The following is a 26,280-nucleotide window of genomic DNA, read 5'->3' on the forward strand; positions in this document are numbered from 1 at the left end:
ATCAGGAACAAGGGCAGGTGTGCCGGGTGTGAGGGAGTGAACAGAACTCCCTGAGTCTCTGCTGGAGAGGCACATGTATTTTGTTATGGACTTTTGTTTGGACATTAAAACCGTGTGCTGTGAACCTTAATGCCTGGATCCCGTGTCTTCTGCTGCGCAGCCGACCGTGCTACCTCACAATATATATTACACACACACAAACACTATATACATATATACACAAACAATCCCCATATGCTACATCACTACACCCCCATATACACCTGTAATATACATCACTACACCCCCATCTACACCTGTAATATACATCACTGCACCCCCATATATACCTGTAATATACATCACTGCACCCCCATATACATCACTACACCCCCATATACACCTGTAATATACATCACTGCACCCCCATATATACCTGTAATATACATCACTGCACCCCCATATATACCTGTAATATACATCACTGCACCCCTATATACACCTGTAATATACATCACTGCACCCCCATATACACCTGTAATATACATCACTGCACCCCCATATATACCTGTAATATACATCACTACACCCCCATATATACCTGTAATATACATCACTGCACCCCCATATACATCACTACACCCCCATATACACCTGCAACATACATCACTGCACCCCCATATATACCTGTAATATACATCACTGCTCCCCCATATATACCTGTAATATACATCACTGCACCCCTATATACACCTGTAATATACATCACTGCACCCCCATATACACCTGTAATATACATCACTGCACCCCCATATATACCTGTAATATACATCACTGCACCCCCATATATACCTGTATTATACATCACTACACCCTCATATATACCTGTAATATACATCACTGCACCCCCATATACATCACTACACTCCCATATATACCTGTAATATACATCACTGCACCCCTATATACACCTGTAATATACATCACTGCACCCACATATACACCTGTAATATACATCACTGCACCCCCATATATACCTGTAATATACATCACTGCACCCCCATATATACCTGTAATATACATCACTGCACCCCTATATACACCTGTAATATACATCACTACACCCCCATATACATCACTGCACCCCCATATATACATGTAATATACATCACTACACCCCTATATACACCTGTAATATACATCACTACATCCACATATACATCACTAGACCCCTATATACTACACCTGTAAAACTGCATTGCCATATACTACATCACTACACCCAAATATTACTCACCAGTTACCCCCCCCACTCCACTCCACTCCACTCCACTCCACTCCACTCCACTCCCCCCATTGTCCCCTCAGGTTACTAGTCAGCACTCACTTTCCCTCCTCAGGCACCTCTGTACGGGCTCCCGCTGACATCCTTCTTCTCTTGTACGGCCCCCCGCTGAGCTCCTTCCTCTCTCCATAGAGGCCCCGGCTGCTGCATCTTCTTCTCCTGCCGGGCGGGAACTTTTCAAATGACACACACGCGCGCCGTACTGACGACATCAGGGCGCGCGTGTGTGTCACAGAGAAAGTGCCGGCAGGCAACAGAGGACAGATTCCTGCATTCCGCTGCTGCACTGTGCGGCGCTGCAAGATCTGTCCTCTGTTCCCTGCACGCCGGCACGCAGCGTGTGATGAGGGCAATCTGACCACGGGCCGCCCGGAGCCTGGAGCTCCGAACAACAGGTCAGATTGCCCTCATCAGTGACCGGCCAGCAAGGACGCCCGGAGCCAGGCGGGCCGGTCACAGAGTAGGCGGGCCGGATGTGGCCCGCGGTCCGCCCCTTGCCCCTTGCCCCTTGTTATAGACAATGAGGAACATACTAATGACGATGAGCTGCAGATACCAGATTGGGATGACAACTTAAATATTCGATCAGGGCAGGAAGAGGCTCGGTCTGAGGATGAGGAAAGTGCAAACACAACGCTTGATGAGGAAGTTCTAGATCCCACCTACTGTCAACCCACAGTCAGGCACTCGAGGAGGTCAACAGAGGTGGTGGAGGAGGATGCAACTGACGACGAAGTTACCTTGTGCCTTCCTAGACAGAGGAGGATTACTGGTAGCACGTCTACAACTGCATCCTCAGCCACCACTCTGCCTCTGAGCACTAGTCGGGGTGGCTCAGCAGGTCGCATGTCCTCTAAGCCTTGCCTAGCCTGGTCCTTTTTTGACCTTGCAAAGGATCGCCCAAATCATGGGATCTGTAAAATTTGTCGGGAATCTGTTAGTAGAGGCCAAAAACGCAGCAGTTTGACAACTTCTTCCATGAATCGTCACATGAATAAATATCATATGTCCCAGTGGGAAGGTCACCGTGCTGCAATGCGGCCTAGCGGAGCGAACCATCCACCGCCTGCCCCTTCCAGTACATCCACGCGCTTTTCATCTTCTAGGACTGTGGGGACAGCTGTCACCCCTGGTTTTCCACGCACAACTTCCACCACTGTAACCGCAACAGGCAGTTTGCTTGGTAGATCGTCAGTTGGTTTGGAAGGGGAAACAAGTGCGTGTGTACAGCTCTCTCAGACATCGATAGCACCAACGTTGGATGAAGGAAACATCATGTCTACGCCTGCACTTTCCTCACAAACCTGCATTTTTCCAGGGACACCCTACTCAACACCGTCTATACACAGCAGCCAGATCTCTGTCCCTCAGATGTGGACAAATAAAAGGCCCTTTCCTGCGACACATGACAAAGCTAAGAGGTTGACTTTATCCCTCTGTAAGCTCTTGGCTACCGAAATGCTGCCTTTCCGCCTGGTGGACACACAGGATTTTAGAGACCTTATGTCTGTCGATGTGCCCCAGTACCAGATGCCCAGTCGCCACTACTTCTTTAAGAAAGGTGTGCCTGCGCTACACCAGCATGTCGCACACAACATCACCGCTTCCTTGAGAAACTCTGTGTGTGAACGGGTGCATTTCACCACAGATACTTGGACCAATAAGCATGGACAGGGACGTTACATGTCGCTGACTGGGCACTGGGTAACTATGGTGATAGATGGTGAAGGGTCTGCTGCACAAGTCTTGCCATCCCCACGACTTGTGTGTCAATCCTCTGTCTGTCCAAGTTCCTCTTCTGCTTCTGCCTCCTCAACCTCATCTGGGTCCTCCACCTCCGCCCCAAGCCTGCCTGGTCAGGCCACCAGCGTTGTAACTGCGCAGAAGGAATCACACACCCCTCATTACTATGCTGGCAGCAGAGCGCAACGGCATCAGGCGGTCTTTATCTTGTAATGTCTTGGAAATAAGAGTCACACAGCGGCTGAGTTGTGGGCAGCTCTGGAGACTGAGTTTGGTAAATGGTTGTCTCCACTCAACCTGCAGCCTGGTAAGGCCGTGTGCGACAATGCTGCCAAACTGGGTGCGGCCCTTCGCCTGGGCAAGCTGACACACGTGCCTTGTATGGCTCACATGTTGAACCTTGTTGTCCAGCAATTTTTAACACACTATCCCGGCCTAGATGGCCTTCTGAACAGGGCACGAAAACTGTCTGCTCACTTCCACCGTTCAACTGCCGCAGCTGAGTGACTTGCATCGCTCCAGAAGTCTTTCAGCCTGCCGGTTCATCAGCCGGAAATGCTATGTGCCGACATGCTGGAATTCAACTCTCCACATGTTACAGCGACTGTGGCAGCACCGCCGAGCCCTGGTGCAATACGTCATGACGTATAGCCTGGGCCAATGAGATGCAGAGGTGGGGCAGATCACCCTGATTGATTGGTCTCAGATCAAGGACCTATGCACCCTTCTGCACAGTTTCGACATGGCGACGAATATGTTTAGCGCTGACAATGCCATTATCAGCATGACACTTCCAGTCATTTACATGCTGGAGCACACGCTAAACACTATTCGGAGTCATGGGGTGGGAGAACAGGAAGGGGAGGAACTACAGGAGGATTCATATGCGCAAGGGACAACAACATCACCAAGGTCCAGACGTTCATCATCACCAAGGCGGCAGGCATGGGACCATGGGGGACAGGGATCAACAAGGGCGCATGGTAGCAGGCGAAATGTTGAGGAAGGTGCAGGAGAACATGAAGAAATGAAGGACGAACTGTCCATGGACATGGAAGACTCAGCAGATGAGGGAGACCTTGGTCAAATTTCAGTTGAAAGAGGTTGGGGGGAGATGTCAGAGGAAGAAAGAACGGTTAGCACCTCTATGCCACAAACACAGCGTGGACTTGGTCCGCATGGCTGCGCAAGACAGATGAGCGCCTTCTTGCTGCACTACCTCCAATATGACCCTCGTATTGTCAAAATTAGAAGTGATGATGAGTACTGGCTTGCCACACTATTAGATCCCCGGTACAAGTCCAAATTTTTGTGACATAATTCCAGCCATAGAAAGGGACGCACGTATGCAGGACTATCAACAAAAGCTGTTACTTGATCTTAGCTCGGCTTTTCCACCAAACAACCGTGGTGCACGGAGTGAATCTCCCAGTTGTAACTTGACAAACATGGGACTGTCTCATCATCTTCAATAGTCTATCCGTACCAGCAGCACTGTATCTGGTGCTGGTAACAGCAATTTTATTGAATCTTTTCATAATTTTTTTAGACCATCCTTTGCAAGGCCACCAGAGACAACAAGTCTGACACATAGTCAATGGCTGGAGAGGATGATACAGGATTATCTCCAAATGAACATCGATGCCATGACTTTGCAAATGGGGCCTTGCTCATTTTGGGCTTCAAATCTTGAAAAATGGCCAGAGCTCTCCACTTACGCCTTGGAGATCTTGTCGTGTCCAGCTGCCAGCGTTGTCTCTGAATGTGTCTTCAGTGCTGCTGGGTGTGTGCTGACAGATAAGCGCACGCGTCTGTCCAGTGACAATGTGGACAGACTAAAGTTCATCAAAATGAACAAGTCATGGATCCACAAGGAATTTACTACCACTGTGTCATCCTGGGGAGAGTAAATGCTTGTGTATTTTGAATGTGCTTGATGCAAATCTACCTGTGAAGTGTACAACTGGGGCACAAGTGCTGCCACTGAAGGAGTGTCTGTGTGGCCCAATTTTTGGAAAAAAAGGGAGACTCCGCTTGGAGTGACCCTTGCTTGCAGTGTTTCTAAAAATGATCCAAGATGAACAGATCGCGGATCAGCAAAGACTTTGCTACCCACCCCGGTGTCATCCTGGGTACAGTTAAGGATGGCGTATTTTTGAATGTGCTTGATGCAAATCTACCTGTTAAGTGTACAACTTGGGCACAAGTGCTGCCACTGAAGGGGTGACTGTGTGGCCCAATTTTTGGAAAAAAGGGAGACTCCACTTTGAGTCACCTTGCGGTGTTTTACATCATTTTAGAAGGGCATTCCATGCCTATATCTGTGTTTCCTCCTCTTTTTTCTTGTCCAGCTCTTCTGTTTTCGCATGAGTATTTGTTCTTGTCACTTTCCCATGTGTTTGTGTTGTGTTGTGAGTTGTTTGTCACCTTTAGGACACCTTTGAGGGTGTTTTCTAGGTGTTTTTATGTGTTTGTGATTGCCTCCCATTGTTTCCTATGGGTTCGAGTGGTTCGCCAAACCGGTTCACCGAACTCGAACTAGACCTCCGTTCGACGAACCAAGCTCGAGCCGAACCGCGACCGGTTCGCTCATCTCTACTCCCAACATCCTCAACCTCATTCATCCTTCTCCACTTTCCCTTTCGTGGACACCTCTGGGTTATGAAGCTGGGCAGGGCCACCCGTGACAACCCCGACCCTCACCAGCCTGCTGACGAGTATTCAAGACCCTGTGGGGTGCTCCACATACACTTAGCTTTATATATTAGATGATTTTCTTACAGCTGCTCAATATATGTATATGGTGTGTTGTGCCCTCACCCCCCTATATATAATATGACGGCCCAAATTCACATTATTTATAATATGATGGTTCCCACAGCTCCTATGTATATGTAGTATGAGGCCCCACAACTCTGTATATAATATGATGGCAGCCACTGCCTCATAATATAAAATATATCCTAAATATATCTCATGCCACAAAAACTCCCTGTTTTTCTGCTGTAGATTGTGCAATATTATGAATGCTGAGCTGCTGGATGCTATAATCCTGCCCACATCCCTTATTAGCAGCTTTCTGTGTATACTCTACAATACATAATCAGCAAACTGCCAATAAGTTGTGAGGGCTGGGTTACACAGAGTAGCTGGACTGCCTGGCACACTACACCTAGTCCTGAAGTGACAATCTATTGCTGATAAAGTACTGATTGTATTAACCCCTTAACGACCGCGGGCCGTACCAGTACATTCTAAGCCATCAAGACTGGCTGCGGGCAGCCAGCGGTGATCACTGCAAATCTCTGCTGATTTGTACAGCAGACATGTTTGTGGGTAGTTGCCAAAACCGGTTTTCGGGCACTGGCCCTTTAAATCTTTGTCGCCGGCCCTTTAAGAATTCTGCTTGTGGGCAGCGTGCATGCATCGGCATGCACACTCACTGTCACTTCTTGTGCATACAGGGAAGATAGCATGAGTGAAGTTCGCGCTCTCCTCTGTCCCCAGCATCCACATGGAATATGCTACTCAGTGCGCCTAGCTCTGGATCTTCTGCTGCCTATCCGAGTGAATCCTAGCCACATGGAACCTTAAGTGTTTGCAGTCACAGCCCACTATATGATATATATGCTCCATTCAGAGCCCCTTATATAATGTTTATGGTCCAATCACAGCCCCCTACACAGCCACATGTTATGCTGCTCTCAGATTAGATGGCAAAAACCTGGTGACGGATTCCCTTTAAACATCCAGAGTGAGTTACTGCGGTTACCATCTAATAATCTTTTGTGGTTCAGGCTGGTGCATGTATTCTATTTACTTTTAACTAAATACAACTAACTGTAAATTTTCTTTAAATAACTTTTGTTTTTTATTCTGTGATTTGTAGGAAAATGTTTATTGCTACTTGAATTAAATATTAAAATTAAATATTGTTTTTTTTTAATCAAGGAATATGTCAAAGTAAATGCTTTCTTTTTTCTTCTATGCTTTAGACGGAGTTAAAATATCAAGAGAAAGCCCCCGAAATTAACATTTCAGTAAATTAGCACAGAGATGTAGCCCTCTTCTGCAAAGAGAAATGGTAAGATATGAATATAAATTGTAGTAACCAGGTGTACAACAGACTGCTTTCTGCTGAACGGTATTGTATATTTTATAACTAATATACAGCGGATGAGAAACTCATGTCAATAGAACTTTTAGAGATAAAAAACGCAAGAAACAAACATGCACCAAAAACACATGGTTTTTTTGGTGTGTTTTCCGGCCACAAGGTGCAGTTTTTAGGTGCAGAAATTTTCAGCAGTGCGCGCCCCTACCCGAAAGAGGGTTATCTATTGAACTGTACATTTACCAAAATATATGATCAACGAGTCCCTAAATACACTGAAGCAGGGGTCCTGAGCTACTTCCATCAGTCCCTTAGACTTGGAACAGAGCACAGCAGGATCGCTCAACTGGCACTCAATTATTCAACTGACCCTCCATTTAAGCACATTTTTTATGCACTTCCACCTTTCTCTAGTAATTGGTTGGAGTGCAACATATCCTTTATCACCTATTCCATGGATAGGTTGATTGCTTGAGGTATAAAATTCTGGGTGAATAAAAGGACTATGTTCTCAATGCAAACAAAGTAGAGGCATAATCTCTGTATCCATAAATGGGTAGGATAAAAATGCCAGAGTAGTAGAACACTGTCATGATGTGTCCTTATCATATCACTTCATTGTTGTTCTGCCCAGCTTTATCCTGTGTAGGCTCTGTGCTTAGAGTACATGTATTAGCATCTTGTGCAGAATCTGGAGCTCATGAAAAGACAAACTGAACTTAATGCACATCTGTCACCAGATTTCACAATACAAACTGCATGCATTCTTACATAACGCTCAATGACCTAATGAGGCTGGTATATTTACTTTAGCTTCATTTTGACATGTGACATACAAGTGCATCTCAATAGATTAGAATATCATAAAAAAGTTAATTTATTTCAGTAATTTAAGACAGAAAGAGAAACACATATATTATATAGAGTCATTACAAATAGAGTGATCTATTTCAAGTGTTTATTTCTGTTGATAATTATGGCTTACAGACAATGAAAACCCAAAAGTCATTATCTCAGAAATGTAGAATAATTACCACAAAACACCTGCAAAAGCTTCCTAAGTGTTTAAATTGGTCCCTTTGTCTGGTTCAGTAGGCTGCACAGTCACGGGGAATACTGTTGACTTGACAGATGTCCAGAAGGCAGTCATTGACACTGTAATACTTATTATATGTTCTGAGGATTTCGATAGCGTAGGGCAATGATCAGCAGAGACGAGTCTTTGATACAAGATGTTTTATAATCTGTAACCACGGTAGATAACAACGGAACAAACACAGCAATACAAATACACACAATACCTTCCCGAAACGGAGCGGAGGGAATTCCCGGGGCCACGCACCGGACTCCCCCAGGGAGACCACCAGAGCGAACCCCTATACAGGGACTGTCCGGCAATCACCCCGGAAGGCCTAAATGCGCAGCAGCCGGGACACAAGGGGCAAGCGGTAAAAGTCCAGGAGTGTCCGTACGGGATGATTGTCCAGAGTGGTTACGAACCAGAGAGAACCGGGCAGAGTGCTGACTGAAGATGGCAGACGGAATCCGGGCACAGCTTGAGAAACCGGGTAAGGTCCAGAGTCGGTCGGTCGGTAGTCTTTAGGAGGATCCAAAAGCAATCAGGATTAGCAGCAGCAAAGCAGGAGCACACAGCAAGCAGTATACTCAGGCACTGGACTGGGCTGAGAGGCGGCCTTTTAAGCAGCTGGACAGGAAGTAGGGCAACAGAACCTTAAACTCCATGTTAACTGAGGGCAAGCTCATTCAAAAGAGAACTGGAAAACCTGGACACCTGACATTACTCCCCCCCCCCAGAGACGGCCTCAGGACGGATCAGGGCCCGGCTTGTCCGGGAACCGTCGATGAAACTGAGCGATCTTCCGGGGTGCCCGAATGTTACCCACCGGTTCCCAGGAATCGTCCTCGGGGGCGTACCCCTGCCAACGTACCAGATATTGAAGCCGACGACGATGGAGCCGGGAGTCAATAATGTCCTCAACCACGAACTGCTCCTCGCCGTCGACCATCACAGGCGGAGGAGGAGGCACAACACGACCACGAAACGTATTAGGGGAGACAGGTTTGAGGAGAGACACATGAAAGACCGGGTGTACCTTTAGATGGTGCGGTAACCGTAGCCGACAAGCCACAGGGCTCACGATCCCGGTGATCTTAAATGGACCGATGAATTTTTGTCCCAGCTTCTGCGAAGGAACACCCAATCTCAGGTTTTTGGTGGACAACCATACAGAGTCCCCTACCTTGTACATGGGTGCCGGTTTCCGGTGAGTGTCGGCCGACCTCTTGTAACGCTCCTGGGCCGTAGCCACAGTGTCCTTCAGAACCTCCAGATTTTGTCGTAGCTCTGTCAATCTGTCCTCCACCGCTGGCACCGAAACCGCAACCGGTGACCTAGGCAAAACATTCGGATGGTAACCCAAGTTAGCGAAAAAGGGCGTTACCTTAGTGGAGCTGCTCTGAGTGTTGTTATATGAGAACTCCGCCAACGGAAGCATCTTCAACCAATCGTCTTGGAGATGGCTGACATAACATCGAAGGTATTGTTCCAGGGTTTGATTCGTCCGTTCGGTTTGCCCATTTGTCTGAGGATGGTATGCAGAAGACAAACAGACATCAATCTGGAGTGCCGTACAAAACCCCTTCCAGAATCTAGACGTGAACTGCACGCCCCGGTCAGAGATGATCTCGTCTGGTACCCCATGCAATCGGAATACGTTCTGGATAACCAAATCCACTGTCTCTGCGGCTGAGGGAAGACCGGTACACGGAATGAAGTGAGCAGCTTTAGTCAATCGATCTACCACCACTAAAATGGTATTGTGTCCGCATGAGACTGGCAACTCCACAATAAAATCCATGGAGATAGACCCCCAAGGGCGAGATGGCACGGGTAACGGTTGGAGGAGTCCCGTAGGAGCCACACGAGGGACCTTGCACCGGGCACAAACCACACATGAGTGGACATAGTCCTTCACATCCTTTAAACAGGTAGGCCACCAGAAAAAACGGCTCAGAAATTCTTGCGTCTTCTGTACCCCCCTATGACCAGCCAACACGGAGTCATGGACCAACTTGAGAACCCGAAGTCTTACGGACTCCGGGACATAAATGCGTCGCTCTCTCAACCACACACCATTCCGAAGAACAAGCGTTACATCATTCGGGGGGGCAGCAAGAAATACGTCACCATCATAGGCCAGCTTGATGTCCTTCCACAAGTCCTGGTCCTGGAGTACTCCAACGAAATTGGCATCCGATAACACGGTCTGAGACGGGGTTCCAGGCACGGAGTCCACGGCGTGGATTCGGGACAAGGCATCGGCTTTCCCATTACGTGAACCTGGACGGTATGTAACGACAAAATTGAATTGGTTAAGAAATAGGCTCCAACGGGCTTGCCGTGGAGACAGGCACCTGGCAGACTTCAGAAATTCCAGATTACGATGATCCGTGAGTACTATCACTTGCTGCGCGGCTCCCTGTAAGTGGTGTCTCCATTCCTTGAAAGCGGAAATAATCGCCAATAATTCCTTGTCCGCAATGTCGTAGTTCCTTTCTGCAGGGGACAACCGGCGGGAAAAGAAGGCACACGGATGCAAGAGACTCTTGTCCCCAGTCCTTTGAGAAAGAATGGCCCCTAATGCATAGTCGGAAGCGTCGACCTCCACGATAAAGGGAAGTGCGGGATTCGGATGGACTAATATTGGCGCTGAGGTAAAACATACCTTGAGACGATGGAATGCTTCCTGGGCCTGGGCGGACCACACAAACTTCTGTCCTTTCTTGGTTAACAGAGTGATGGGACGGACAATCTCTGAAAAGTTACGGATAAAGCGTCGGTAAAAGTTGGCAAAACCGACAAAGCGTTGTACCTCCTTGATGTTTCCCGGTTCCGGCCAGTCCAGAATGGCTTGTATCTTGCTAGATTCCATGTTTAGTCCCTGAGGAGAGATGACATAACCTAAGAATTGTATTTGTGAGCAGTGGAACTCGCATTTCTCCAGCTTAATGTACAGGTGGTTTTCCCTCAGACGGGTAAGTACGGTCTTGACGTGCTCCTGGTGTTCCTGTAGAGAATCAGAAAAGATTAGGATATCGTCCAGATAGATCACCATGAATTGGTCCATGATATCCCTAAAAATATCGTTAACTAGATGTTGAAATGCCGCGGGAGCGTTATGTGAAGCCCCGCTAGTATGTGTCGGTGCAGTACCTTCAGGGACTCCACGTGGATGGAACAGTCTGGTCACAGGTAGGGAACCTTCTTTTAGGATTGTCGTGACGCCACTCTCAGTATTGCGGTCAGCGGGGACCGCCACTGCAGATTAAGGGATGCCTGGGGCTGATGGTGGGTGCAGTCAGTATATTAGCCCCCTGAGAGTGAGGCAAGCCCCAGGCCCCGGTGTATGTGTGTGGGACCACAGGTCGCAGAATGACTCAAACACAGTCCAAGAAGTCTTTCAACGTGTTTACTCACTGTTTGGAGGTCACGGTGAGATGCCCGGGCGACACTGTGATAACCAGGTGGAACCAGGAATTCCAGGAGGCCGTTCTGAGGGTAGCTGTCCACTCGCCTTCCTTGCACTCTTTCTGTTTTAGGAGGATCCTTTGCTTGAAGCGTGGTAGGACCCCTCCAGGGAAGCTGTTACCACCCTGCTCCCCTCTCTCTGGCTCGTCTGCCGGCAGCGTGGCCTTGGTGGGATGGCTTCTGGCCCTGTCCCCTTATGGGCCTGGTGATTGCTGCTTGGCTCAAGCTCTGTGTAGTCGTGGTGAGGGCATGAAGTACCCCCCTCCACCTGTAGGTTAAGCAGCTCTGGATGATCTGCTGCCTGTACTGGGGACCTAGTTCCCCTTGTGTGCTCGGATACCGGGATCTCCGTACTCAGCCACCCTTCTCTCTGGATGATTTTCAGGCCGACCCACGGTACTCCTTTCTCCCCCGCTTTCAGCTACTGCACTCCTCAGGACCTGTCTGACACGAGAGCTCCTCTGCTCCCTTCCACACACTTCAACTTCTTCCTCCAGACTCCTTCTACTTCTCTCTCTGCTTCCTAGCAACCAGCCTCTGAACACACCCCTAGCTGGGAATTGAAAGTTAACCCCTACTGGCTACCCAAGGGTCCCCTCTAGTGGTGTGGGAGACCTGGTCACTATGTGTTTGTGTGTGCTCCTCATCCTGGCCTTTGGAGATTACCTGGAGGCATTGTCCCCGCATGGGTGCAATACTCTGTGGTGCGTGACCAGGTCAGGGGCGCCACATTCCCCCTTAGTTATCATCAGCACGTCCTCGGGCTGCAAAGACAAGAGAAAGAAAAAGGTAAATACAAACTTTTCCCACACAGGGGCAATTATTTACATTTAAACATGCCAGGTACCATTCCGCCACCAACCACCCACATGTCCGAACCCCACCCAAAAACCTCCAGGAGGTAGGTCGCCGGTCCTTTTGGTGACCAGGGCTGGGCCATCACATTCCCCAGACCTTTCCTCCAATCTTCCTCTCCTGAGGGGAGTGGTGTAAGGTAGGCCCCATAAACAGGCGTACCCGCTTCCGAGTGTTGGAGGGCAGGCCCCATAAACAGGCGTGCCCCCTTGTTGGTGCAGAGCCATGCCCCTCAACAGGCAGACTCTGTGGTTGATACCAAGGAGGCAACTTTTTACAATGCAAAGTTTGTGGTTAAAGCCAGTTCATAACCAGTGGTCTAACATTTTAAGGAGGTCTCACAATAGTCCTTGTGGGCACATTTCGCTTAAACGTTACTTAACTATAAACAGGTTAAACATTACCTTTCATACCGTCACTTTGAACTAAACTGTACTTTCTCTATAGCGTAATGGGAGCTGACCAAAGTTGCTGCGGGTTGATCTACGCAGTACTATACTGTCATCTGTCTGAGGTTGTGTCCTCCCACCCGATGTATGTGTCTCAATGTGAATAATAGGTGTACTAGGTATTGATACCAGTGCATGGTCTTCTGCTTCAGCTACATTTGGCTCTTCCAGGTTCTGAACAGGTTCTTCTGGGTCTCTTACTTCTCCAGATTGAGGGAATGTAATAACCGGAATAACTACTGCTCCATTGTATTGAGGCCAACTTGCTGGAAAATCTCCAAGTACAGTATGGATCATCTTTTCTTTTGGTTCTTGAACTGGCAAAGGGTTGGGAATTTCTTCAGGGATTCTTAGTTGTTCAGGACATTTCTTTAAGCGATCTCTAGAAACGACAGCTGTTGTTTTTCCTCCATCTTTGCTGATAAGGCATGTCTTTTCACTGCTAAGCGTCGATGGTAACACAGTATAGGGTTCTTCTTCCCAGTGATTGTCAAGTTTATGATGTCTTCTCTTTCTCTTGAGAACTATATCTCCTGGCATCAAAGGAACAGCAGGTGCTTTTCGATTGTAGGCCTTTTCTTGTTTCTCACGCTGTTGAGTCAGGCTTCGCTCCACACACTCTTGTACTTTCTTGTATTGGGCTTGGCGGTTGGAATCCCAATCAGCACCTTGTTGATGGTCTTCAGGGGTCTCAACTCCCATTTCCAGATCTACTAGCAATCTCCCTGGTCTGGCCCTCATCAGGTATGCCGGTGTGCAGTGCGTGGAACTCACAGGGATGTTGTTATACATGTCCACTAGATCGGGCAGTTTTTCTGGCCACTGACTTCGTTCTTCTAGTGGGAGAGTCTTCAGAAGGTCGAGAATGATGTGGTTCATCTTCTCACACATGCCATTGGTCTGAGGATGGTAAGGCGTGGTACGGATCTTCTTGCAGCCGTAAAGGTTACAAAACTCCTTAAACACTTCAGCTTCAAAGGCTGGTCCTTGGTCAGTGAGCACTTGGTCTGGATAGCCATGTGGTTGACAGAAATGTGTCTGGAACGCTTTGGCTGCAGTCTGACCGGTCAAGTCCTTGACTGGTACTACCACCAGGAATCTGGAGTAGTGGTCAACCATAGTGAGAGCGTAGTTGTAGCCTTGTCTGCTGGGTGCCAACTTTACATGGTCCAGGGCCACGATCTCCAGGGGCCGTTTAGTTTGGATTGGCTGGAGTGGTGCTCTCTGGCTGGGCTGGTCTTTTCTTCTAAGATTGGAGGGCCCGCAGTTTCGACACCACTTCTCTAGGGCAGATCTCATGCCCACCCAGTAGAATCTTACTTTAAGTAGGGCCTCCAGTTTCTTCCAACCAAAGTGGCCTGCACCATTGTGATAGGCTTCTAGCACCATCCTCGTATCCTTCTGTGGTACAATCACTTGCCACACCTTCTCATGCGTCCTCGGGTCAATGATGCTCCTGTAAAGTTTGTCTTGATAGATGAATAATCGACCCCTCTCCTTCCATAGGTACTGTGCCTCAGCTGGGGCTCCTTTGTCAAGGCTGGCGCCAGGCTGGTTGATCAGTTATTTTACCAAGCCTACCGCTGGATCATTTTCCTGGGTCTCCTTCCAGTTGTAGTGAGGTAGTGGGTTCAGGGTCACCTCTTGGCGGTTGGCACGCAACTGCCGGCACTGTTTTGCTCCATGGCGATGGAACGCTGGCAGCTCAATCTCTTCAAGATCATCTACATCTTCACCCTCGTCTGCTAGGTGAGGCATCCTGGACAGAGCATCTGCGTTGCCGTTCTTGCGGCCAGCTCGATACTTGACAGTAAAGTCATAATTCGCCAGCCGGGCTACCCAACGCTGCTCCATGGCACCCAATTTAGCAGTGTCCAAGTGGGTCAGGGGGTTGTTGTCCGTGAAGACAGTGAATTTGGTGGCTGCCAGGTAGTGCTTGAACCGCTCTGTGATAGCCCATACCATGGCCAGGAACTCTAGCTTAAATGAGCTATAATTTTCTGGGTTTCTTTCAGTAGGCCTGAGCTTCCTGCTGGCGTAAGCAATCACACGCTCTTTGCCTCCCTGCACCTGTGAAAGCACTGCTCCCAGTCCCACATTACTGGCATCTGTGTACAGTACGAATGGCAGACCGTAGTCAGGGTAGGCTAGGATCTCTTCACCCGTCAAGGCCCCTTTCATCTGTCTGAAGGAGTGTTCTTCTGCTTCTCCCCAGTGAAATGGCGGGCCGGAGATCTTTCCTTTCTTCTTTGGGTGGCCTACCAGGAGCTCTTGCAAAGGCGCTGCCATTTTCGTGTAGCGCTTGATGAACCTTCTGTAGTAGCCTACCAAGCCAAGGAACTGACGTACCTCCCGGACGGTAGTAGGTGTGGGCCATTCCTGGATGACTGTGACCTTCTCTGGGTCCGGTGCTACTCCTTCTGCACTGACCACGTGACCTAGGTACTGGACCTTTGGCTTCAGTAAATGGCACTTGGATGGTTTCAGCTTCATTCCATATCGGGATAGTGCTTCAAAGACTTCAGCCAGGTGTTTCAGGTGGTCCTCGTAGGTCTTGGAGTACACGATGACATCATCCAGGTAGAGCAGGACGGTTTCAAAGTTGAGGTGCCCTAGGCAGCATTCCATAAGCCTCTGGAAGGTCCCGGGGGCATTGCAGAGTCCAAATGGCATGCTGTTGAACTCACAGAGGCCCATTGGGGTGGTGAAGGCCGTCTTCTCCCGATCTTCTTCTGCTACAGATACTTGCCAGTAGCCACTAGTAAGATCTAGGGTAGAAAAGTAGTTAGAGGTTTTCAAGGCAGCGAGGGATTCCTCTATCCTTGGCAAAGGGTAGGCATCCTTGTGTGTTATCTGATTTATCCGTCTGTAATCCACACACATCCTCATCGTGCCATCCTTCTTTCTTACCAGGACCAGGGGAGCCGCCCAGGGGCTACAACTGTCCCTTATGACGCCTGCCTCCTTCATGTCCTTCAGCATGTCCTTTGTGCGCTGGTAATGGGCTGGTGGAATAGGCCTATGTCTTTCCTTAATGGGAGGATGACTGCCTGTGGGTATGTGATGTTGCACCCCTTTGATCCTACCAAAGTCTAGTGGGTTCTTACTAAAGACCTGCTCGTATTCCTGCACGACCCTGTAAACCCCATGTTTCTGGTAGTCGGGTGTAGAGTCAGTCCCCACGTGTAGTTTCTGGCACCAATCCTCTAACTGCTTTTGGGAGGTCTCGCCCTCTTTTGAGTCAGCTTGTGTCAGGGGACCTACAGGTGTTATGGCGTCATCTGAGCATGTAAACAGTTTGGCTATGGTAGCGTACCTTGGCAGTCTGGCTTCCTCCTCCCCACAGTTCAACACTCGTACAGGCACTCGTCCCTTGTGTACATCAACTACCCCCCTGGCTGTCAGAATCGTGGGCCAGTGGTCTGAATGAGTGGGCTCTAGTACAGCCTGGTAATCTTGTCCTCTGAGACCTACCGCTGCTCTACACCACATCATCATTTCACTCCGTGGGGGTATCACAATGGGGTTTGCATCCATCACCCGTACACTACCAATCTCACCGCCAGTCTGTTTTACCTGTTGCTTCCTCAGAATGATTCGGATCTCCTTTTGCAAGGCTCTTTGCGACCTGCCCTCAGCACCTTCAACAATCTGGTGAAGCAACAACAACACTTCCCCTAGGCAATTTTCTATGACATTAGTGCCTAAAATCATTTGCGGGTTCCTTTCTCTAATATCAGTGTCCACAACAATCAGTCCTTGTCCCTTCATTTCCTGCCTTCCCATCTTTATGGTTACCTCTTTGACCCCGATCTGGTCTATAGGTTGTCCGTTGGCAGCATAGATGGTGAGGGAGGGGTCCGGTGGTCGGAGATCGTCGTCCGACCAAAACCTACGATAAAGGACATACGGGATCGTGGTGACCTGAGAGCCGGTGTCCAATAATGCCGGGGTAGGGATCCCGTCCAGGACAATGGACAGGACAGGACGTCCACCCACGTACTGATCACAGCAGCGACCTGGGCCTGATCTTCTTAATCCTGAGGACTGGCCCCCGGCCCCAGGTTTGGCTCGTTTAAAGGACAGGCCCTTGCATAGTGTCCCGCCTCCTGGCAACGACGACAGATGGGTTGTCCAGATGAGTCATAGCGATCACTGCTCCTGCCTCGGGTTGGGGGACCTCTTCTCCTCCGCATCCAAGGGACGTCCTCTGGGCTGTCAGCTAGCAGGATCCGATGAGGGACTTTGGTTTCTGAGGGCAACTGCATTGCTTTCAGGATTTGTGCGACATCCTTAGTGAGCTGTTGCACCTGGGAGGATAGCGTACTTATGGTCTCTGCTGGCGCATTGAGTCCTTTTGCAGTTATTAGGGTCTGCGAGGAGGATTCCGCTCCTGCAGCCGTGGAACTGGCAGGCCATGCTGGTGCGACGGGGTCTGTGTCCACAGGAGGTTGGAGTGCTTTCACTGCCCTGTCTTTCAGAATGGCAAAGTCCACGTCAGGGTGTTCCAGGGACCACAGCTTCATCTGCTTCCCATCCTCAGGAGAGCGCAGGCCCCGCAAGAATTGTTCCTTCATCATCCGGTTTCCTTCCTGATCACTGACAGGGTCCACCAGCTTGAGAGCCCGTAGTGCAGCCTGCAGCCTGAGGGCATAGGCTCTTATGCTATCTTGGGGCTTCTGCCAGCAGTTATAGAAGTCCGTCCTCAGCTCTCCCTCGGTGCGGTGTTCGAAAGCAGCTGCTAGTTTGGCAAAGATGGTCTCAACAGAGCTCCGGTCATCATTGGTCCAGGACTCAGCCTCCAATTCTGCTGCTTCAGTCAATTGTCCCAGCACCACAGCGGCCCTCTGCTTACCAGTCATCGCGTGCATGTCTAGCAGGGTGTTGATCTTCTTCTTAAACCCGGTCAGCGTGTCTATTTTACCGGCGTATTGGGGCAGCCATTGCGCTCCTGGGACATACAGCAAGGAAACTGGCATTATGGGGGAGATTTCAGCCGGCGCGGCTGCGACCGCGGCACCGGCACCAGGCGCTGCTGCGTCCAGCGCGACGGGGGCTGGCATCGCTTGGGCTGCGTCGCCCTGACCAGGGGCATTACCTCCTGCAGCGTCCATTTTTCTTCAAAAATCTGCGCGCTCCCTTTCCACTTCCTGGGTCAGAACGCTCTCTGAAATGTGGGGATTCTGGGGCGGCCACACCTCTTCGTGGGCGGTGCTCTTCTCCCTCACGCGGGCTGCAGCGCGCGCTTTTGAAGATGGCAATATGGCGGCGGTTCAATTTTTGCGGTCGGACCTCTGAGGCACACGGTCACCTGTCTGAACAGGTCTAGTCCTTATCCTGTTCGTGACGCCAGAAGTTGTGAAGCCCCGCTAGTATGTGTCGGTGCAGTACCTTCAGGGACTCCACGTGGATGGAACAGTCTGGTCACAGGTAGGGAACCTTCTTTTAGGATTGTCGTGACGCCACTCTCAGTATTGCGGTCAGCGGGGACCGCCACTGCAGATTAAGGGATGCCTGGGGCTGATGGTGGGTGCAGTCAGTATATTAGCCCCCTGAGAGTGAGGCAAGCCCCAGGCCCCGGTGTATGTGTGTGGGACCACAGGTCGCAGAATGACTCAAACACAGTCCAAGAAGTCTTTCAACGTGTTTACTCACTGTTTGGAGGTCACGGTGAGATGCCCGGGCGACACTGTGATAACCAGGTGGAACCAGGAATTCCAGGAGGCCGTTCTGAGGGTAGCTGTCCACTCGCCTTCCTTGCACTCTTTCTGTTTTAGGAGGATCCTTTGCTTGAAGCGTGGTAGGACCCCTCCAGGGAAGCTGTTACCACCCTGCTCCCCTCTCTCTGGCTCGTCTGCCGGCAGCGTGGCCTTGGTGGGATGGCTTCTGGCCCTGTCCCCTTATGGGCCTGGTGATTGCTGCTTGGCTCAAGCTCTGTGTAGTCGTGGTGAGGGCATGAAGTACCCCCCTCCACCTGTAGGTTAAGCAGCTCTGGATGATCTGCTGCCTGTACTGGGGACCTAGTTCCCCTTGTGTGCTCGGATACCGGGATCTCCGTACTCAGCCACCCTTCTCTCTGGATGATTTTCAGGCCGACCCACGGTACTCCTTTCTCCCCCGCTTTCAGCTACTGCACTCCTCAGGACCTGTCTGACACGAGAGCTCCTCTGCTCCCTTCCACACACTTCAACTTCTTCCTCCAGACTCCTTCTACTTCTCTCTCTGCTTCCTAGCAACCAGCCTCTGAACACACCCCTAGCTGGGAATTGAAAGTTAACCCCTACTGGCTACCCAAGGGTCCCCTCTAGTGGTGTGGGAGACCTGGTCACTATGTGTTTGTGTGTGCTCCTCATCCTGGCCTTTGGAGATTACCTGGAGGCATTGTCCCCGCATGGGTGCAATACTCTGTGGTGCCTGACCAGGTCAGGGGCGCCACAGTTACAAAGTCCAAAAGGCATCACTAGGTACTCAAAATGTCCGTACCGACATCGGAACGCGGTCTTCCACTCGTCTCCGGGACGTATACGAAGCAGATTATATGCCCCACGGAGGTCCAATTTGGTGAATATTTTTGCCTGTTGGACCCTCTCCAATAGCTCAGGAATCAACGGTAACGGATACTGGTTCCGGATGGTTATTTTATTCAGTTCCCGGTAGTCAATACAGGGTCTCAGAGTCCCCTCCTTCTTTTTCACGAAAAAGATGGGTGCCCCTGCGGGTGAGGTAGACGGACGAATAAATCCCTTGGCTAGGCTTTCATCAATATACTCTTTTAGTGCTGCTAGCTCAGGTGCCGCCAACGGGTAGACATGACCAAACGGAATCTCCGCCCCTGGGAGTAAGTCTATGGGGCAATCATACGGTCTATGCGGGGGAAGTCGGTCGGCTTTTCTTTTGTCGCATATATCAGCGAAGTCACGGTAAACCGGGGGTAAAACAGGTACCTGTACAGTGCTCTCCGTATTTGGTGGTACTGGAACCGGAACAGTTGGACTAATGGTCGGAATATTCTGCGGTGGGAAGGATATTTCCTTAGTTTCCCAATCGATGACCGGATTTGTAGACCGTAGCCACGGAATACCTAAAATAATCGGAAAATGAGGAGATGAAATTAGCATGAAAACAAGGGTCTCCTGCTGACCTGGCTTCATGACGCATTCTAGCGGTACGGTTTCCCGATCGACTGGTCCAGAGATTAACGGAGATCCGTCTACCGTCTCCATGGTAACCGGTGAGGATCTTTGCTGAGTCCGGATACCGTGTTTCCTGGCAAAAGAAGAGTCCATGAAATTTCCCCCTGCCCCAGAGTCTATCATTGCAGAGGTAGGTATTAGCTGTCCCTCCCACCGGATCTGAATGGGGAGCGAGCAATGGGTATATTTCCCTTCCGAGTCCTTCGGTGAGGTTGACATTACAGTCAAGGGAAATACCGCATCCAAGTGTCCACTTGCCTCAGAGATATCGGACTCTGCGTCCGTGTTGTCACACTCTGCCATGGCTGCCAATACCTTATTTGGGCGATTCGGACGTTTCGGGCAGTCGATCAACAAATGGTCCGATTGACCGCAATAGAAACACAAACGCTCACGGAGCCGGTGTTCGCGACGTTCATTGGTCTCTCGCTTTTGCAGAGAGTCTACTTGCATAGGAACGTCCTCGGCCTCCCGTCGCGTCCTGAGAGCGGGTTCTCTGGAAGGAAATGTAAAGTTGTTTACACGGTTTACAGCTGCCCATTTTTCCTGTCTACGTTCCGTCAAGCGGGTATCAATACGCACACAGTGCTGGAGAAACAGTTCAAAATCCCCTGGAGATTCGGAACGAGCTAACTCGTCCTTGATGGTACCGGACAACCCCTTTCTGAACACAGACAATAATGCATTGTTTCCCCAGTCGGTGTCTACCACTAACCTCTTAAATTCAGTGGCGTATTCAACGACAGAACGCTTTCCCTGACGTAAGGAAAGGAGAGCCGATTCAGCGGTAGCACGGCGATTCGGATCATCAAACATTTGCGCCATTGCGGTCAGAAAATCATCTAGGTGATTTAAACGGATGTCTCGGTTCTCTATCATAGGATTAGCCCAAGCCAGTGCTCGTGAGGTTAATAACATAATTATACATAACACTTTGGACCGGTCAGAACGGTAATAATCAGCATGTACATCAAAAAACAGTATACATTGGTTCACAAATCCACGAAACTGACCACGGTCACCATTGAAACGGAATGGGGGTAACCTAGGCATACCGGCAGCTGATACGGACGTAGTGGGGCCGGCTTCCTGAGCCTCCACTCTGACTTGCAAATCCTGTATAGCCGGACCCAGTACCTGGTGATCATGACCCAGCTGTGCCTCCACATCTCTAAGTTTAGTCTGCACCACCTCCATCTCCTGCTGCAAGGGGTTAATCATAGAAAAGAGCTGATCTACTCCTCGTGTCTCAGTCATTGCCCCAGCGAAATCCTCTTTTTTAGGCCTGAGTATAATGTAATACTTATTATATGTTCTGAGGATTTCGATAGCGTAGGGCAATGATCAGCAGAGACGAGTCTTTGATACAAGATGTTTTATAATCTGTAACCACGGTAGATAACAACGGAACAAACACAGCAATACAAATACACACAATACCTTCCCGAAACGGAGCAGAGGGAATTCCCGGGGCCACGCACCGGACTCCCCCAGGGAGACCACCAGAGCGAACCCCTATACAGGGACTGTCCGGCAATCACCCCGGAAGGCCTAAATGCGCAGCAGCCGGGACACAAGGGGCAAGCGGTAAAAGTCCAGGAGTGTCCGTACGGGATGATTGTCCAGAGTGGTTACGAACCAGAGAGAACCGGGCAGAGTGCTGACTGAAGATGGCAGACGGAATCCGGGCACAGCTTGAGAAACCGGGTAAGGTCCAGAGTCGGTCGGTCGGTAGTCTTTAGGAGGATCCAAAAGCAATCAGGATTAGCAGCAGCAAAGCAGGAGCACACAGCAAGCAGTATACTCAGGCACTGGACTGGGCTGAGAGGCGGCCTTTTAAGCAGCTGGACAGGAAGTAGGGCAACAGAACCTTAAACTCCATGTTAACTGAGGGCAAGCTCATTCAAAAGAGAACTGGAAAACCTGGAAACCTGACAGACACACTCCTCAAAGAGTGTAAACCATAAAAGGTCATTACTGAAGAAGCTGGCTGTTCACAGAGTGCTGTATCCATTAATGGAAAGTTGAGTGGAAGGAAAACATGTGGTAGAAAAAGGTGCACACGCAATCAGGATAACCGCAACCTTAATAGGATAGTTAAGAAAAGGCCATTCAAAAATTTGGGAGAGATTCACAGAGAGTGGACTGCTGCTGGAGTCATTGCTTCAAGAGCCACCACACACAGACATATCCAGCACATGGGCTACAACTGTTGCATTCCTTGTGTCAACCACTCATGACCAATAGACAATGCCAGAAGCGTATTACCTGGGCCAAGCAGAAAAATAACTGGACTGTTGCACAGTGGTCCAAGGTGTTATTTTCAGATGAAAGTAAATTTTGCATTTCATTTGGAAATCAAGGTCCCATAGTCTGGAGGAAGAATGGAGAGGCCACAATCAAGGCTGCTTGAGGTCTAGTGTGAAGTTTCGACAATCAGTGATGGTTTGGGGAGCCATGTCACCTGCTGGTGTAGGTCCACTGTGTTTTATCAAGACCAAACTCAGTGCAACCATCTACCAGGAAATTTTACAGCACTTCATGCTTCCCTCTGCCAACAAGCTTTTTGGAGATGGAAATTTCATTCTCCAGCAGGACTTGACACCTGTCCACACTACCAATACCTGGTTGAATAACCACAGTATCACTGTGCTTGATTGACCAGCAAACTTGCCTGACCTAAACCCCATAGAGAATCTATGGGGTATTGTCAAGAGGAAAATGAGAAACACCAGACCCAACAATGCAGACGAGCTGAAGACTGCTATCAAAGCAACCTGGGCTTTCATAACACCTCAGCAGTGCCACAGACTGATCGCCTCCATGCCATTTGGCATTGATGCAGTAATTCATACAAAAGGAGCCCCGACCAAGTACAGAGGCATTTACTGTACAGACTTTTCAGTAGGCAACAACATTTCTAAATTTAAGATAATTTTTTCAGTTGATCTTATATAATATTTTAATTTTCTGAGATAATGACTTTTGGGTTTTCATTGGCTGTAAGCCATAATCATCAACATTAACAGAAATAGACACTGGAAATAGATCACTCTGTGTGTACTGATTCTATATAATATATGTGTTTCCCTTTTTGTATTGAATTACTGAAATAAATTAACTTTTTGATGAGATTCTAATTTATTGAGATGTACCTGTACATTTACATCACTCGCATATCTGCAGTGACTTTAGGAGCTGAGTCCACTCCATACAGGGCAGATGCTGACTGTTAGCTAGCTCCAAAAGCTGCTGATCAACCACTTAAATGTTGCAGTCTCTGCAAAGATGCAGAGATCAACGGGGTGTTGATGGATTGTCCACTGATGGCTCTTGTAGGTGATATCTTTCTACTTATTCAAGCTTATTTTCAAAGGACGTTAGAATTTCAATTCCTTAATGCAATACTATAGTATAACATTGTATAATGTAAGTAATCACATGATCTCAGGTTCAAGTCCCATAAGGGAACTAAATAAATCAATTAAAAACCAATAAAAAAAAGTTTTTTTAAAATACTAAAAAATAAAATGTAAAATGAAATCACCCACTTTTGCGAATTAAAGAAATAAACCTATTGGTATTGCTGACTCCATAAAAGTTTGATATATGAAAATATAAAAACAATCAACTCACAAGTAAAACTCCTTAACCCCTTCATTATTGGGCGATTGTTTTTTGGTCCCCTTCTTCCAAGAGCTGTAACTTTTTATTTTTCTGTCAATTTTGTCAAGGAGTGCTTGTTTTTTACGGGACAAGTTGTACTTTTAAATGAAACTATAAGTTTGACCATACACTACAGTTCAAAAGTTTAGGGTCACTTAGATATTTCCTTATTTTTTTTTAAAAAAGCACCTTTTTTTCAATGAAGCTAACATTAAATTAAACAGAAATACACTCTATACATTATTAATGTGGTAAATGACAATTCTAGATGCAAACGTCTGGTTTTGAATGCAATATGTACATAGGTGTGTAGAGGCCCATTTCCAACAACCACCACTCCAGTGTTCTAATGGTACATTGTGTTTGCTAACTGTGTTAGAAGGCTAATTGATGTTTAGAAATCCCATGAAAACCCTTGTGCGAGTATGTTAGCACAGCTAAAAACAGTTTTGCTGATTAGAGAAGCTATAAAACTGATCTTTCTTTGAGCTAGTTGAGAATCTGGGGCATTACATTTGTTCCATTAAACTCTCAAAATGGCCAGGAAAAGAGAACTTTCAAGTGAAACTCGACAGTCTATTCTTGTTCTTAGAAATAAAGGATATTCCATGCGAGAAATTGGCAAGAAACTGAAGATTTCCTACAACGGTGTGTACTACTCCCTTCAGAGGAGAGCACAAACAGGCTCTAACCAGAGTAAAAAGAAAAGTGGTAGGCCCCGCTGCACAACTGACTAACAAGACAAGTACATTAGAGTCTCTAGTTTGAGAAATCGACGCCTCACAGCTCCTCAACTGGCAGCTTCATTAAATAGTACCTGCAAAACACCAGTGTCAACGTCTACAGTGAAGAGGCGAGATGCTGGCCTTCAGGGCAGAGTGGCAAAGAAAAAGCCATATCTGAAACTGGCTAATAAATAATATAATAAAAAATATTTATATGGGCAAAATAACAGACATTGGACAGAGGAAGATTAGAAAAAAAGTGTTTGAGGTGTTTGGATCACACAGAACATTTATGAGAAGAACTACTGAAAAGATGCTAGAAGAGTGCCTGACGCCATCTGTAAAGCATGGTGGGGGTAATGTGATCATTTGGGGTTGCTTTGGTGCTGGTATGGTGGGAGATTTGTACAAGGTAAAAGGGATTTTGAATAAGGAAGGCTATCACTCCATTTTGCAACGCTATGTCATACCCTGTGGACAGCACTTGATTGGAGCCAATTTCATCCTACAACAGTACAATGACCCAAAGCACACCTCCAAATTATGCATGAACTATTTATGGAAGAAGTAGGCAGCTGGTATTCTATCTGTAATGGGGTGGCCAGCCCAGTCATCAGATTTCAACCCTATTGAGCTGTTGTGGGAGCAGCTTGACCATATGGTACACAAAATGTGCCCATCAAGCTAATCCAACTTGTGGGAGAGGCTTCTGGAAGTATGGGGCAAAAGATCTCCAGATTCCCTCAGCAAATTAACAGCTAGAATGCCAAAGGTCTGCAAAGCTGGAATTGCTGTAAAGGGAGCAATCTTTGCCTAAGGCCCCCTTCACACGTCCGTGAAAAACACGCACGTGTGTTACGGGCCGTTTTTCGGGTCCGTGTCCCGTTTTTGTGTCCGTTTTTATGGTCCGTGTGGCACCTGTGTGAATTGCGTATGCTAGCCGTGTTTGTGTGCAGAACGTCCGTGTGTGCGTGTGGAATTAACGTGTATGTGTACGTGTAATGTCCGTGTGTAATGTCCGTGTGTGTGATGCACAATGTCGTTTATAAATGTCGGCTGACAGCAGACAGAGTTGCGCGATGAGAATGAACTCGGGTGAACTTCACCCGACTTCATCCTCATACCGCGGCTCTGTCTGTGTCGAGTACTGATTAGCGGTCACCTGTGAAGGATTCACCGGTGACCGCTAATCCCCCGATTGACTGAAGTTTCCCCCCCTCTCTCATACTCACCGTTCCTCGATCTCCGGCGCAGCGCTGCATGGCATTCACACGGCTGCGGCGGCTTTTACTATTTTGAAAAAGCCAGCCGCTCATTAAACAATCTCCTATTCCCTGCTTTCCCCGCCCACCGGCGCCTATGATTGGTTACAGTGAGACACGCCCCCACGCTGAGTGACAGGTGTCACACTGCACCCAATCACAGCAGCCGGTGGGTGTGTCTATACTGTGCAGTAAAATAAATAAATAAATAATTAAAAAAAAACGGCGTGCGGTTCCCCCCAATTTTAATGCCAGCCAGATAAAGCCATACGGCTGAAGGCTGGTATTCTCAGGATGGGGAGCTCCACGTTATGGGGAGCCCCCCACCCTAACAATATCAGTCAGCAGCCGCCCAGAATTGCCGCATACATTATATGCGACAGTTCTGGGGCTGTACCCG

At 48.5% G+C, this 26,280-nt stretch overlaps 1 protein-coding gene across 1 annotated transcript in view; it reads left to right on the plus strand.

Annotated features, from left to right (window-relative positions):
• SLC4A9 (solute carrier family 4 member 9) overlaps window positions 1–26,280 on the plus strand; it is an 890,846-nt gene that overhangs the window by 814,824 nt on the left and 49,742 nt on the right. Inside the window, exon 21 of the mRNA XM_075344573.1 lies at window positions 7,063–7,151. Coding sequence (XP_075200688.1) covers window positions 7,063–7,116 — 54 coding nt within the window. The 3' untranslated portion in view covers window positions 7,117–7,151. The remainder of the gene's footprint in view (window positions 1–7,062; window positions 7,152–26,280) is intronic.

Source organism: Anomaloglossus baeobatrachus, chromosome 4 (assembly GCF_048569485.1).
Source record: "Anomaloglossus baeobatrachus isolate aAnoBae1 chromosome 4, aAnoBae1.hap1, whole genome shotgun sequence".
NCBI lineage: Eukaryota > Metazoa > Chordata > Amphibia > Anura > Aromobatidae > Anomaloglossus > Anomaloglossus baeobatrachus.